This window comes from Chelonia mydas, chromosome 4, assembly GCF_015237465.2.
Source record: "Chelonia mydas isolate rCheMyd1 chromosome 4, rCheMyd1.pri.v2, whole genome shotgun sequence".
NCBI classification, from domain to species: domain Eukaryota; kingdom Metazoa; phylum Chordata; order Testudines; family Cheloniidae; genus Chelonia; species Chelonia mydas.
Genome location: NC_057852.1, coordinates 40,332,488 through 40,347,737, shown reverse-complemented (window position 1 = coordinate 40,347,737; position 15,250 = coordinate 40,332,488). Strand labels below are relative to the sequence as shown.

The 15,250-nt window shown below is 45.0% G+C and overlaps 1 protein-coding gene across 1 annotated transcript; it reads right to left on the bottom strand.

The window, feature by feature from the left end:
* Nucleotides 1-4,423: 4,423 nt before the first annotated feature.
* RPL7L1 (ribosomal protein L7 like 1) lies at nucleotides 4,424-11,976 on the bottom strand. Its single transcript, XM_007056814.4, is given in 8 exon segments — nucleotides 4,424-6,485; nucleotides 7,062-7,274; nucleotides 8,057-8,166; nucleotides 8,427-8,564; nucleotides 8,764-8,927; nucleotides 11,365-11,473; nucleotides 11,830-11,922; nucleotides 11,924-11,976. Coding segments are annotated over 7 exon segments (849 nt in total). The 5' UTR covers nucleotides 11,950-11,976; the 3' UTR covers nucleotides 4,424-6,485; nucleotides 7,062-7,065.
* Nucleotides 11,977-15,250: the final 3,274 nt, after the last annotated feature.

Here is a 15,250-nt window from a genome sequence, read left to right as displayed (position 1 = left end):
TGGACAGTCAGGTCCCCTTTTCAACAGAACTTTCTGGTCAAGAACTGGACACCTGGCTATCCTAGGTGATTATAGCTCAGTAATAGCAACCATAAGTAAATTTAATCCTTGGGCAGGAGGGGGGAGAGAATATTAAAGAAACCCACCATAGTAGCATTTAACATCAACAATGGGAACTACACAAAAATGAGGCGGCCAGTTAAATGGAAATTAAAAGGAAAAGTCACAAGAGTGAAATGCCTGCAAGCTGCATGGAAACTACTTGAAAACACCATAATAGCACTTCAAAATAAACATATACCCAAAATAAATAATAATAATAATAAAAAATAATAAAAACAAAACAGTAAGAGGACCAAAAAAATGACACCATGGCTAAAGAGTAAAAGGGGGAAAAGATATCCTTTGAAAATCAGAAGCCAAATCCTACTGAGGAAAAGACACAGGAGCATAAATAATGGCAAATCAAGGCAAAAATATAATTAGGCATGCCAAAAAAAGAATTTGAAGAACAATTAGCAAGAAACACAAAAGCTAACAGCAAAAAAAAGTTAAGTACATCAGAAGCAGGAAGTCTGACAAACGACCACTGGAGCTCGAGGTGCTAAAGCAGTGGTGGGCAAACTTTTTGGCCCGAGGGCCACATCAAGAAATAGAAATTATATGGTGGGCCATGAATGCTCACAAAATTGGGGTTGGGGTGAGGGAGGGGGTGTGAGCTCTGGTTGGGGGTTCGGACTCTGGGCTGGGGATGAGGAGTTTGGGGTGTAGGAGGGTGCTCTGGGCTGGGACTGAGGGGTTCAGAGGGTGGGAGGGGGATCAGGGCTGGGGCAGGGGGTGTGGGAAGTGGTCCAGGTTCCAGCTGGGGGCGCAGGCTCTGGGGTGGGGCTGGGGATGAGAGTTTTGGGTTTCAGGAGGGTGCTCCGGGCTGAGATTGAGGGGTTGGAGAGTGGGAGGGGGCCAGGGAGTTGAGGAAGGGAGTTGGGGCATGGGGAGGGGCTCAGGCTCTCAGCGGCGCTTACCTCAAGCGGCTCCCAGAATCAGTGGCATGTCCCTTCTCCGGTTCTTAAGCTTGGAGTGGCCCCCGACCCTGCTAGTGCCAGAGTGGCGCCATGTGGCTGCTTCCAGGAGCCCCGGGGTGCAGCCCCCGACCCGGCGCCCTGGCTGGAGCGGGGCTGAGCTGTATGGTGCAACCCCCAAGCCTGTGCCCCAGTGGGAGCTCGCAGACTGGCTTAAAATGGCCTGCAGACCGTAATTTGCCTACCCTTATGCTAAAGGATCACTCAAGGAAGAAAAGATCATTGTGGAGAAGCTAAATGAATACTTTACATCAGTCTCCCTCACATCCTCTGCAGTGAAGATTGATATACCTGAAACATCCTTTTTGGGTGACAAATCTGAGGAACTGTCGTAGATTGAGGTGTCAATATCAGAGGTTTTGGAACAAATTGATAAGACAGTAATAAGTCACTGGAACCAGATGGTATTCACCCAAGAGTTCTGAAGGAACTCAAAAGTGAAACTGAAGAACTATCATCTGTGGCATGTAACCTACTGCTTAAATCACCCTCTGTACCAGAGGGGTGAAAAATAGCTAAGGTGACACCCATTTTTAAAAAAGGCTCCAGAAGCAATCCTGACAATTACAGGCCAGTAAGCCTAACTTCAGTACCAGGCAAACTGGTTGAAACTATAGTAAAGAATAGAATTATCAGACACATGGATGAACATGATACATCAGGGAAGAGTTGACAGCTTTTGTAAAGGGAAATTGTGCCTTGCCAGTTTATTAGAATTCTTTTAGGGTGTCAACAAGAATGTGGACATGCGTGATCCAGATGACAGTGGACTCAGACTTTCAGAAAGCCTTTGACAAGGCCCCACACCAAAGGCTCTTAAACAAAGTCAGCAGTCATGGGATAAGAAGGAAGGTCCTTTCATGAATTAATCTCATCTGATTAAAAGATAGGAAACAAAGGGGAGGAATAAATAAATAGTTTTCATAATGGAGAGAGGTAAATAGCAGGGTCCCCTAAGTATCTGTACTGGACTAGTGCTGTTCAACATATTCATAAATGTTCTGGGAAAGGGGGTGAACAGTGAGGTGACCACATTTGCAGACAATACGAAATTACTCAAGATAGTTAAGATAAAAGTTGACGGCAAAGATTTACAAAGGGCTCTCACAAAACTGGGTGAGTGGGCAACAAAATGGCTGATGGAATTCTAAGTTGATAAGTGCAAAGTAAAGCACTGGAAAACATAAACACTATGCATGTTAAATGATGCATATAAAATAAATTAGCTGTTACTACTCAAGAAAGATCCTGGAGTCATTGCGGACAGTTCTCTGAAAACATCTGCTCAGTTGCAGCAGCAGTCACAACAGCTAACAGAACATTAGACACCATCATGAAAGGGATAGAGAAGACAAAAAATATAAGGCCACTATATATAAAGCCATAGTACATCCACACCTTGAATACTGTGTGCATTTCTGGTCACCCCATCTCAAAAAAATGTATTTGAATTGGGAAAAGTATAGAGAAGGGCAACAAAATGATTAGGGGTATGGAACAACTTCCATATGAGGTGAGATTAAAAAGACTGGGACTATTCATATTAGAGATAACTATTGGGGGATATGATAAGAGACCTATAAAATCATGAATGGTGTGGAGAAAGTAAATAAGGCAGTGTTATTTACCTCTTCACATAACACAAGAACCAGGGCTCACCCAATGAAATTAATAGGCAGCAGGTTTAAAACAAACAAGGAAGTACTTCTTCACACAACACACAACCAACCTGTGGAACTCATTGCCGGGGATATTGTGATGCCTAAAAATATAGCTGGGTTTAAAAAAGAATTAGATAAATTCATGGAGGATGGGCCCATCGATGGTTATTAGCCAAGATGGTCAGGGATGCGACCTCGAGCTCTGGATGTCCCTAAACCTTTGACTGCTAGACGCTGGGAGTGGATGACAGGGGATGGATCACTTGATAATTGCCATGCTCCATTCATTCCCTCTGAAGCATCTTGTGCTGGCACTCTTGGAAGACAGGATATTGGGCTAGATGGGCCATTGGTCTGACCAAGTATGGACAACATCCTTTTCATCCATGTTGGTTCTGGCAGCTGCTGGTCATGCTTGAGGAGTGTATCTCCTGTGCCCTGTAACTACAGGAAGATTCAAATCTGGACCCCACAGTTTGTAGGCAAAGAAGCTCCATCACTTGAGACAAAAAATAAGGGCCCAACCCCACACACATGCACACCCAAACTCAATTTGCTCAGCTTGTCTCAGCTGACAATTGCTCTTTGCATTCTTTAGATGCTCCGGCAGTTCTTTTTCACGATGGTTCTCTTTCTCCTTCACATAAAGTGACTGAGTCACTATGAATCCGGTCATGTTTCAATATATACACGTAAATGAGAACATTTTTCTACTAGGAAATTAGCCAGATTGAGAATTTATGCTCAAAATGTTTTATTTTAGCCTGATACTTTGTTATGGGTCTTCCAACTACTGCCAGCCTGGTTTGGAAGTTAGTAGATATTCACCAGCTGGATGTCTCACTCTGTCTACTGATATCTAATTAATTTGTTTACAGAATGAGGCCACTTCAATAGTTACCACTAAAACAATTCTGACTTGGGGAACCTCTTTCTCTTTTATAAGGCTTTGGCATACCTGTTTGCATGAAGTTTAGGTTTTGAATTCATCAGTACATTTATGCTGTGACTGGATCTGACTTTGTGTACACACTGCATCCTAAGGAACATATGATGTTAATCTGCAGTGACCCACTGGTTGAATCAGAGTCCCATTGATTGACCTGTGGCTGAGAATATGGAGGATCAAGCTGTATTGAAATAGAGTAAAATCTGAATGCTGGGTTAGATATTTTGTTAATCACATATGATCTAAAACATCAGATTATCGCTTGGTGTCTCCGTTGGCGTTCTCTATGTGTGTGGTATAAGTATTCACTGCTCAAGACTAAGAATTTTACTGAAACCCTTATAGTCCAAGGAGAATCCCGATCACCTTTAAGAGGTTATCTGCATTTGTTCACAATACCCATGGTTTAGGAAGATCCACTTCTGCTTGATATTTGTCAAACACCCTGCTTTCATGATTTAAAAATAAAGTAGCTTCAATACTTGCCCTAGGGAATCCCAAAACAGAGGTTCTAGGCTCAGCTCCCTGCTTTCCATCACTGCTCTTTGCATACTCAGATGCAAAAACCATTGCCCTGTCTCACTCTTTAAAACATTACTGCCTTCGACCCAAGGGTGGGAGCCAAAAAGCCTGAGACTAAGGGCATGTCTACACTAGAAAGCTGCAATGCTTTAACTGATATAATTTTAAACCAATGTAGATAAATCCGTGCAAAAAGGCTGTATGAACACTTATTTTGATTTAAACCAGGTTTATTTTGTTTTATCCTAAACTGATAGACCACTCAATGTGAAAGAACATCCACCCAGGGATTTGCATCAGTTTGAAAACTAATTTAAGTTAAACCTGTGCAAATTCTCCATGTGGACATGTTTAAAGCAGTTAACATTATAGCTTACTAATTTAACACATCCATGAGGTTTCTGATGGAACTATTCAACAGAAAATGAAGTTACAAGTGGCTAAGGCCTATGTCATGTGTGGAAGAAGAAATAAGACAGAAAGAAGTTTGTCTTTAAAAAAAAAAAGGAGTTACATGCTATATGACAGTAATAGAAAAATTCAAGAGCTTTACAGGTCACCTTTAAGACTTCAAGTAGAGGAAATTTGCATTACAGAAGTAAAGCATACCGTAAAAAAGGTAAAAAATTTCTTCACTTGTTCTTATGCATCCACAGCAATATTCCAGTGTTTTTATCCATAGATCTCAGATATAATTGCTCTCATTTTACAGATTGGGAAACTGAAGCACGGAGAGGAACCAATTTACCCAAGACCACAAAGTCAGTCAGAGATGGGAGAAAACACAATTCTCCTTATTCTGAGCCTAGTGTACGCTAACCCATGCTGTTCCCTAAGATCTTGCAAGACTTAAGTCAAACCCAAGAATTGAGTGACACTTACTGTCCAATACAAATCTTCAATAAGATCTGCACAAGAATCGTTTTCTATTAGATGGAGAAAAAATGAACACATCCACTTTGAGAGGAATTGAAAACAGATGTACTACCAATATCACTTTGTTTTCAGCCTATGACAAATCTATCTATGCCCTAACATTGGTTCCCCAAGTTATGTGAAAAAGTCATTTTTACTGAAGTGCAGTGGTCTCTTCCCTCCTCTTTTCACACTCTAAGAGCACCATTCGTTCCCCTTCCAAATGGGTCAGATTGGCAATTGCAGCAGCAAGCCATGCTCAGAAGCACTTACTTTGCAAATGACTGCAAATCAGCATAGGTACTCCTCTCCAATGAGTGTAATCCCACTTAGTTTCACACTGCAATCAGAGCACTGCTTTCCAATTTCTTCTGCCACTACTAGTTAGGTTTAGGGATAGTCAATTCTCATGTTTACTACAGACAGCAGCTCGGTTTTACCAAAGAAAACTACCCTCCTGAATTCCTCTCTCCTACTTGATTTATTACACATACCTTAACCTCAATCTACAGCAGAGTTTGATAACAATTTATTTGAAAGTCACTGAGTAAGAAAGGACTTCTTTGCAGCTTTAATCAATGAGGTAAAGGTCAAATAAGTTTTCCTTTAAGGGAAATGGGGAGTCCCTGAAAAGGCTGATTTAGGAGAATCTAAAAGGCATCCTGTGATCAAGCAGCAGAGGATCACCACTTTTGCAGTGGGCTAAACATAGTCTGGATATTTCAGAAATTCTAGAACATCTATTAGTTTGTTTACTGCTAGCAGCTTGCCCAGCACCAGTGACTAAGGGATGTATTTAAAATACACTCCTCAGCCTTAACTGTGGATCAGGAAGGATAAACATCTTACCAGGCAACTGTGATACTAAGAGAAAGTTGTAGCTGGAGGAAAGTGCAGCATCACTAGAGACAAACTGATTCTGTTTGGGAGGGCTGAATCAAGATCCCCAGGCACAGTCAGCTACAATGAAGGATTAAATAATGGTGGGGGAACCCCCATCTTCCAAACCCCTTGTTTGCAGGTACAAGTTCGTTCCAAGGACAGATCCTTCAAAAGGAAGATGGTGTAAAACCAACAATAGTAAAAATTTGGTTTAGTATGTCTGTTTCATCAGATGTACATGGAAGCTCTGCTCCCTGGAAGTTCAAGTCACTTCTTGCTCACATTTGATAGCAATGTGACTTCTTCCCAGAGAAGGAACAGTACTAAATCCATTTCCTTCATGCGTGACTTCTCCTTGAAGGCAGAAGTAGTTAGTAGACAGGAGATGTAATGTCACATTATTCTTGCAGACTGTTGGAACTGAGCAAACATACAGCATGGAGCAGGAGACAAAAACCTAAAATCCTCATATGGACCCTAGAGGACAAGGAGGAAAAGAGATATATCAGCTTTGTTAAGAACGTGACAAGTACAAAAAGTGTCTGGCTTCTAAGGAAGAGTTCAGTGAGACTGCTGATGTCTAAAAGAAAATACAGTGGCAAATCTAAGAAATATCAATCCAGTGCTGTCTTATTTATAGGGTACCCAAAGAGGAATCTCCTTCCTTAGGGGTGGAATTGGTGGAATCTCCTTCCTTAGAGATTTTTAAGGTCAGGCTTGACAAAGCCCTGGCTAGGATGATTTAGTTGGGGATTGGTCCAGCTTTGAACAGGGGGTTGGACTAGATGACCTCCCAAGGTCCCTTCTAACCCTTATATTCTATGAAGAGTTGTAAGTGCTTTGCTTGCAATCTAAATATCTCCACATTGACAAGCTGCTAGCTTTTCACTCCAAGATCTCCAATTTCCCACTGCTCTGATAGTCATTTCTGTACAATCAACAGTCAAGTATGAAGCCAGTACAGGATATTTTTAAGAAATAGATGGTATGAATAATTTGCAGAACCCACAGCAATCAACAGCATGGTACATGAAGGAAATAACCACTCCTCACCTGACTAGTTCAGCTGACGTATGAGCTTGTTGATTCCCTCGCCTTGGTACCCAGGTTCACCTATCTCCTTGAGGAAACCCACTTTGTTACGTGCAGCATGGCGAGCAACAGAGAGATGAAATGGCCATAAGAAGTTAGTGATTTCTGTGAAATGCTGCCCAGCTGAATAAATTTCATGAATAAGATCTTCCAGGCAAATTACATTAAACTTTCCTGGGGAAGGAAGGGCATAAATAAATAAATAAAATAAATAAGGAGATGCACAACTATAAAATCCTTCTGCACCTCAGACAACCCTCACATTTCCATCTTCTCTCTATGAGTCGCAGTCTCCCCATATATCACAAACCATTTAAGTTACAGACCCCACGTAAGTTCCCTGTAAGCTGCACAGCAACCTATTTAGCACCGCGCAGGAGCTCAATGAACCTGCCACAGCTGGGGACCAGCTGGGGGAGGGGCACCCCTCCCCGGGCCCCCAACCTACCGCAGCTGGGGCGGCCCGGACCTGCTGGGGCCGAGGAAGGGGCACTTATCTTGCAGCCCCAGAGCTGCTGCGGGGAGAGAGAGTGCTGAGGGGAGTCTTCTCTCCCCGCCGTAGCCCCAGAGCATTCTCCTGCACCCCAAACCCTCATCCCCAGCCCCACCCCAGAGCCCACACCCACAGTCAGAGCCCTCACACCCCTACACCCCAACCCTCTGCCCTAGCCCTGAGCTCCTCATCCCTTGCCCCACCCAAGAGCCCGCACCCCCAGCCAGAGCCCTCACACCCAACCCTCTTCCCCAGCCCTGAGCCCGCTCCCACACTCTGAACCCCTTGGCCCCACCCCACCACATGAATTTTGTTATGTACACCAATATGAAGGTCATGTGTCACACATCACCTCCACATTGGTGCACATAACAAAATTCATTCTGCACATGGGTGGGAAAAATTAGAGGGAACACTAGTCCCCCCTTCCCTCAGTTCACTGCCTTAAGGTCTTCTTCCTCACCTAGATGCTCCTCTATCAGAGTGTTGTCTGTCAAAGGGACCCTCTTCTTGTTGATCTTTGCTTGACCTCGTTTCAGGATGAGCTCTCGTATAGATTTCAGATTGGGATGTCTGTACAAAATCAAAAACCTGGTTGTTACTGCGGGAGGTATTAACAGTGCAGCACAGAGTTAACCAAGGGGATCTCCTACCTCACTGTCATGCCACAGAATAAAGAGTGCTAGTATTTGAAGCACATTTTTAGATATCAAGACACCAAGTTGTGAACTAAACTGAAAGAGCTAACTAACCAAGAAGAAAATAACTACATAAAAAAGCCACAATGAATATTTAGTTTACCACTGTATTATAAAAATCAGAGGAGTACTCACCCCCATGCTACATAGGGCTCCACAGTGCGCAGCATCTTCAGTGAGGCTGGAGTCAGTTTAATGAACGTGCCACTGAAAATCTTCCTCAACCGCAGCATCTGTATCCCTCTCCGCACCCTTAGACTCACTCCTTTAATCCTGAATTACAGACACCACAGTGGTAAGTGTACTTCTCCCACCCAGGCATCACCCCATGATAATTTGTAGGATGCTACATCTTGATAACCCCCGCCTTTTCCTTTTCACTGCAGCAAGTGTAGACCAGGAAATGAGCCTGGGCAAGTACACAGGAAACCAGCAAAAGGATGGAGATGGTATAAAAGAAGAAGTTCCTTACTCTGCAATCCGCACAACAAAGGCCAGCTTGTGTCCCTGAGGTAGCACCATTTGGCCAGGCTTCTGTTCCATGCGCTTCAGCCGGACCTCATCTCTGTGTTTGCGCCGTGAATCTCGAACAAACGTCTCAATACGTTTGAATTGTATCTGCTTCCCCTTCTGGTGCTTAATACAGAAAGATAAGAGATGATCATCTCTCTCAGAAGATGTATATGAAAGGTACATGTGGTCAGAGGAAGAAAATGAGATTTAGGGCCTGATGTCAAAAAATTCTGAAGCGCATGAGGCCAAACTCAAGAAACAATCTTGCGGTGCTGTGTGGCACAGTACAGACCTCAGTCATTAGCTTCAACTCACGAGGCGCTAGCTCATGAACCTGAACCTTTTACCTGAGCAAATTAGGAAAACGTATGTGGAGAAGTGCAGAACATATACCCGAACAGAGTGAGAAACTAAATGGAGCCCTCCCTGTGCAGCCCAAAGCAGGGCTCCACAGCTAAATATACTGCAAGACAAAGCCATAGGTCAGCAATAATCTAGATACCCCAATTTAAGCCACATATGAGTGCAATGACTAAATCTAGGCAAAATGTTTCAGCCAAAAAACTTTTTTCCACTGAAAAATGTATATTTGGATTGACCAAAACATTTCACAAATTTGTGCTGATTTTGGCAAGTTATTTCAGTCAAAAGAAAAAACAGACACATACTGGAAATGTCCAAAATGCTTGGTTTTGATTTTGGGGGACAGACTACACACCAAAAATGGAGATGGAAGATGTGGTGGTCCCCGATGACCTTGAGCCCTGTGGTCAGGACACTCATATGAAGTGTGGCAGACCTAGGTTCAAATCCCTGCTATGGAGCATGCCCCCCTCACAAGTGAGTGCTCTAATCCAGTGGTTTTCAAACTGAGGGTCGTGACCCAGTACTGGGTTGCAAAATGGAAGGCACTGAATCACAGCGGCTCTACAGTCAGCACCGCCAACGTGGCCATTAAAAGTCCCACTAGCGGTGCTGACCGGCTAAGGCAGGCTAGTTCCTACCTGTTCTGACACGGTGCTGCACCCCAGAAGCAGCCAGAGCAGGTCTGGCTCTTAGACGGGGTGGACATGGGGATGTGCACGCTGCCCCTTCCCCGAGCACTGGGTCCACACTCCCATTGGCGCGGGGGAGGGGGTGGTGCCTGCAGGTGAGAGCTACGCAGAACTGCTTGCACACCTCCACCTAGGAGCCGAACCTGCTGCTGGCCACTTCCAGGGCGCAGCGCAGTCCACGGTGCCAAGACAGGCAGGAAACCTGCCTTAATACCCCTGCTGCATTGCTGACCAGGAGCCACCCAAGGTAAGCCCACGCCCCAACCCTCTGCCCCAGCCCTGAGCTCCTTTGGGTTGCGGGCAACAACAATTTTCTCCAACTGGGTCACAAGAAAAAAAAGTTTGAAAACCACTGCTATAATCAATCAAACATTCACTGTCCCAATGAATAATTATTTCATACAAAGTAACAACAACTTCAACAGGAGAGACTGAGGGCTTGGCTACATTTACATTTTATAGCGCTCTAACTTGCTGGCTCAGGAGTGTGAAAAATCACCCCCCTGAGTGCAGCAAGTCAGAGCGCTTTAAAGCGCTAGTCTAAACAGGCTCCAAGCGCTGGGAGCCGCGCTCCCAGTGCTCTGAGCTAATCCCCTTGTGGAGGTAGATCTCCCAGTGCTCACGCACGACCACACTCACACTTCAAAGCATTGCCACAGGAGCGCTCCCGCGACAACGCTTTGAAGTTGCCAGTGTAGCCATGCCCTGAGATAGCCACTCTAGAAAACCCACTAGCTGAAGATTATGCCACTCACCTCGAAGGTGAGAGATCTGAATCAGGCAGATTGAGGTACTGATCCTGGATTTCCCACATCCTGGGCAAGTGCTCTAACTACTGGACATGGGGATGGTGAAGAGAAAGATAGCATCGCTTCTTCCTCTATTTTTTCTTGAAAAATGATTGCTTGGGCATGAAACTCCAGGAGAGGGGTCATGACTGTGAATCCTGACCAGAGATAGGCTCTTAAATCTGGGTCAAAGGGAGGTGCCTAAGTCCCTTTGAGGGGTGGGGCTTCTGTGCAACCTGTGAGCTCTCTACAGACTACAACTAACTAGTCCATAAACCACAATGTGGAACCAAACATATTTGCTGCAACACTTCTTTATCCAGTGTAGACAGGTTTGGGTTGGCAAGTCAGCTTGTTACTACAATTAGGTAAACTACAAATAAAATCCCCAGGCCACGGATACATATAGCAATTACAACAGCCATCCCCCACTGCCTTACAGCAATCCCATAGCCTGTGCGTTAGAAACGGTGCCTCTTCCCACATCTAACACGCCCCCCCGCCCCCACACACACTCTCTACTGAACTACACAATTGCACAGAGCCCTTTCCCTAGGCAAGATCCCACAAAAGCCTCGCCTGGGGGCCCGCCTGCAGAATGTGCTTTCGCAGCCTCCGCCTTAGGGACAAGCTGCCGAGACACGAGAAAAGGAGCCGCTGCTCTCGCCGGCCTGTCGCGGGGAGAGCGCAGGGTGCCCGCAGCCGCAGGGCCCGTACCTTCCTCTTGTCCAACAGCGCCTGCTTTGCCTGGGTGGCCTTGAGGGCCTGATACGCCTTCCTCTTCTTCAGCAAGTTCTCCGGCACCAGGGGGATCTTCCTTTTGGGTCTAACGCAAGAGGACACGGCAAGCGAGACTCGTCACGCATCAGCGCCGGCCCGGGCAGGAGAGTCCGGCTCAGCGCTTCTTCCCGGCCCCCCCCGCTGCGCCGGGCCTGGCCAGGGAGCTCGGCCCGCGCTCAGCGCCGGGCAGATCCGGGCCCGCCTGCCCCACTCCCGCCCGCGGGAACCCCCCACGCCGCGCGCACGTGCGTCCTCTCCCGCCGCCCCAACGGCGACCAGACTCCCTCCCCCCACCGGCCGCTTCTCGGTAGCGCCCCGGGGCCTCCCGATCCCAGGGGCCCCCTCCCCGCAGATGGAAACGGATCCTCCCCGCCAGCCCCAGCTCGCAAATTAACCACTCACTCCGGCTCCGCCATATTTCCTTCTCCGCCTGAGTCTGGAGTCACGCCACCAGTGCGCATGCGGCTACTTTGCCAACGAGCCCCGCGCCACACACGCAGAGGAGCTGCCATCACTGCGCATGCGTCCGGGTACCACCGCTAGTAGCCTCTCTATCCCTAGACGCTGTCGCTATGGTTGGGCTCGGACTTCCGCCTCTGTGCTTGTGGCATGGGAGCGGAGTGGTGACGAAGAAGGGGGAGGGCGCGTTCCACCGTCCTCCTCGTGCTGGGGCCCCGGCTGAGGCTGCACTGGGAGGCCTGGCAGCGCAGGAGGGTTGCTGGGTCAGAGCCGCTGTCAACACCGTAGGGCGGGCCCGGAGGGTGTCTGTCTGCCTGCGCTGCAGTAGCACCAGCCCCACGCCTGGGTTCCCCAAATCACCAGATTAGCTTAAAAATCGAGATGGGGGGTGGTGGCGGCGGCTCTCTAGCTGCCTTCTGTTATTTAACCTGGTGGGCTTATATCTTCCGCCTTTTCTCTGCACTCGCTAGAATGGGTAACACACTGTTTTTTGTAACATGAACACTAAAATGCTCGTGTACTCACATGACTCCCGCAGCCAGGGCTTCAAAAACAACGCCAGCTACCATGGGGGTTGGGATAAAAAAAAGGGTGAGAGTAGGTAATCTCCTGTTGGGGGAGAAAGTGCAGCCTGAGGAGGCTAAAATACTGCTCTTAATATGCCTGGAAACCTAGAGGACCAGTCATTCCAGGCATCAACCCATGCTTCAGCTGCTACTCTTTCCCTCCTGCTCAGGATGGATACAAGTGGTCAGGAGGAAAAAGTTCTGTGAGATTTGCAAGGCAATTGTAATAGTGCAAGCAATTCAAAAGGATGTCAGCCTCTTCAAAGATCATGCAATTGGCTTAAAAAATCATGAAATTTTAACAATGTAATAAATTATTTTTATTTGCCTTCTGTTTTGGAGACTTTAAGATTCACTTGGGTCACATTTTCAAGCTTTTCTAGCCCTCGTTGTTGTGAAGAAACTTAATTTTAAAAAATGAAAGCTGAGATTACCTGATCACGTGCTTCCAGGAGCTGGGGTTTTAAGAACACCTGACCAAATGTTGTGAGAAGGAACATGGGAAGCAATTGGGGAGTGAATTTTGGGAACCACACAGCCATAGTAGCTGAAGTACCTTCAATGCCTGTGTCAGCCATGGGACACCCAGCACACTACCGGCCAAGGTTTGGTACTCCTGCATGCTGGTGACGCCACAAAAGAGTGATGCTTATGCCTGGAATAATGTAACAATTATGTTAACAATAAGTTCTTCAGGGCAGACTCTGTGTGTTTTTTTATGTGTTTGTACAGCACCAAGCAGCATGGGGCTCTCTTATTGGAGTTGTTAGGTGCTACTGCTGTTAAAAAAATGTGAGTTCCTTGCCCTTTTTACTTCTAAATCCCACCATCTGTCCAAAAATTCAACTTCCCCTTGGCCTCTCTGTAACTCATCACTACAGTCATCACTTATTATCCCGCTATGGAATGTATTTACTTTCCAAACCATGGAAAAAATAAAAAAGTATCTCTCTGCATCATATAATCAAAGAGACAAGGTGCGTGATAATATATCTTATTGGACCAACTTTTATTAGTGTCTCTTTCACCAACAGAAGTTAGTCCAATAAAATATATTACCTCACCCACCTTGTCTCTAATATCCTGGGACTGACATGGCTAAAATAACACTGCATATCATTATAATTAAAGTCCTTTGGGGCATCCTATCTCATTGCAGTATAATAGACACCAAGAACTTGAAATTTAATAATTTTCAAGCACAAGTTGAAAGTTAATATCATTATAGGTATTACACCTACAATGCTAGTTTTTGTGCTATTGCAGCTATAATACCCAAACAAAATCACTTTTCTTTTTCTGTAAAGAGGCAGCCATATTTACAAATGCTTCTTGCTAATTTATGAATATTGCTGTTATCTTTTCACAAAAAGTACCACAGATAATCGTACAGACAATACAACAAGCATTATAAGTTCATAGATTCCAAGACCAGAATGGACCATTGTGATCATCTAGTCCAGTGGTTTTCAACCTGTGGTCCGCAGACCACTGGGGGTGTGCAGGCTATGTCAAAAGGATCAGCAAAAGGTTGTGTTACCATAAAACAGTGGTTTTCAATGTGTGGTCCATGGACCTCTGGGGGTCCGAAGACCATGTCTAAGATTTCCAAAGGCGTCCACACCTCCATTCAAAATTTTTAGGGGTCTGCAAATGAAAAAAGGTTGAAAACTACTGAGAGTCTGACTTCCTGTGAAACTCATGCCATAGAACTTCCCCAAAATTCCTACAGCACGTATTTTAGAAAAAACATCCAATCTTTATATAAAAATTGCAGTGATGGAGAATCCACCACAACCCTTGGTAAGTTGTTCCAATGATCAATTACCCTCGCTGTTAAAAATGTACACTTTATTTCCAGTCTGAATTTGTCTAGCTTCAAAGTCCAGCAATTTTATCGTGTTATACCTTTCTCTGCTAGATAGTAGAGCTCATTATGAAATATTTGTTCCCCATGTAGGTACTTATAGACTGTCATCAAGTCTCCCCTTAAACTTCAACAGCCTATAGTGTTAACCTCTTGCCATAAACTAATTGCTCAGTTATTCAGCATTCATTCAGCTGACTTCATCTTTTCACTTAGCTGAACACAGGATTAGAACAGAATGAGGATTTTTTTTTTTTGCACCTTTATTTTCCTGACAAGTACAGACCTGTTAGATGAACATTGGTTTCCATCCCAGAATTTTAATCACATTAAGTATCTCACTCTGCTGGGTGTAAATTAAAATGTACTTCTATTCTTAAATTTTCCTTACAGTCTCTCTCTTACTAAATCAAGGTAACATTTGGAGCTCCAAGTCGGTAGATTCTTTAACCTCATTCTGTGAGGTTCAACATGTTCCATTCATGGGCCACTAACTTTCTAAAAGGAAATAATTAATTCTGTTTCAGAGTATAGCACTAGAGACTTTAGGGATATCATTTTACAGACAGTGAACAGGAAAACTTGACTTCCTGAAGCACTTCTGAATATTTTCTTTAGCTTCTGCTAATTGACATCAAGGAACTTCTAACTGTAACAGATGCCCTTTTAAATATGTTAGCATTTTTAATGGCTAACGATAATTAACCTGGGAAAAACTGAAGGAAAAATGAAGCCTAAAGGACAACACAGTGTGAAACAATGTTTCCTAAATGAGTAAATAATTTACTTCTGAATAAAGGCTCAGTAACTGTAACCCTGAATTCAATGGAACTACTTACTTGATTAAGAGCTGCTAGCTTAGGCCCAAGATGTGTGCAGAGTACAAAACAGCAACATTTTATTTAATGGGGCTACTCACGGAGGATGAGGC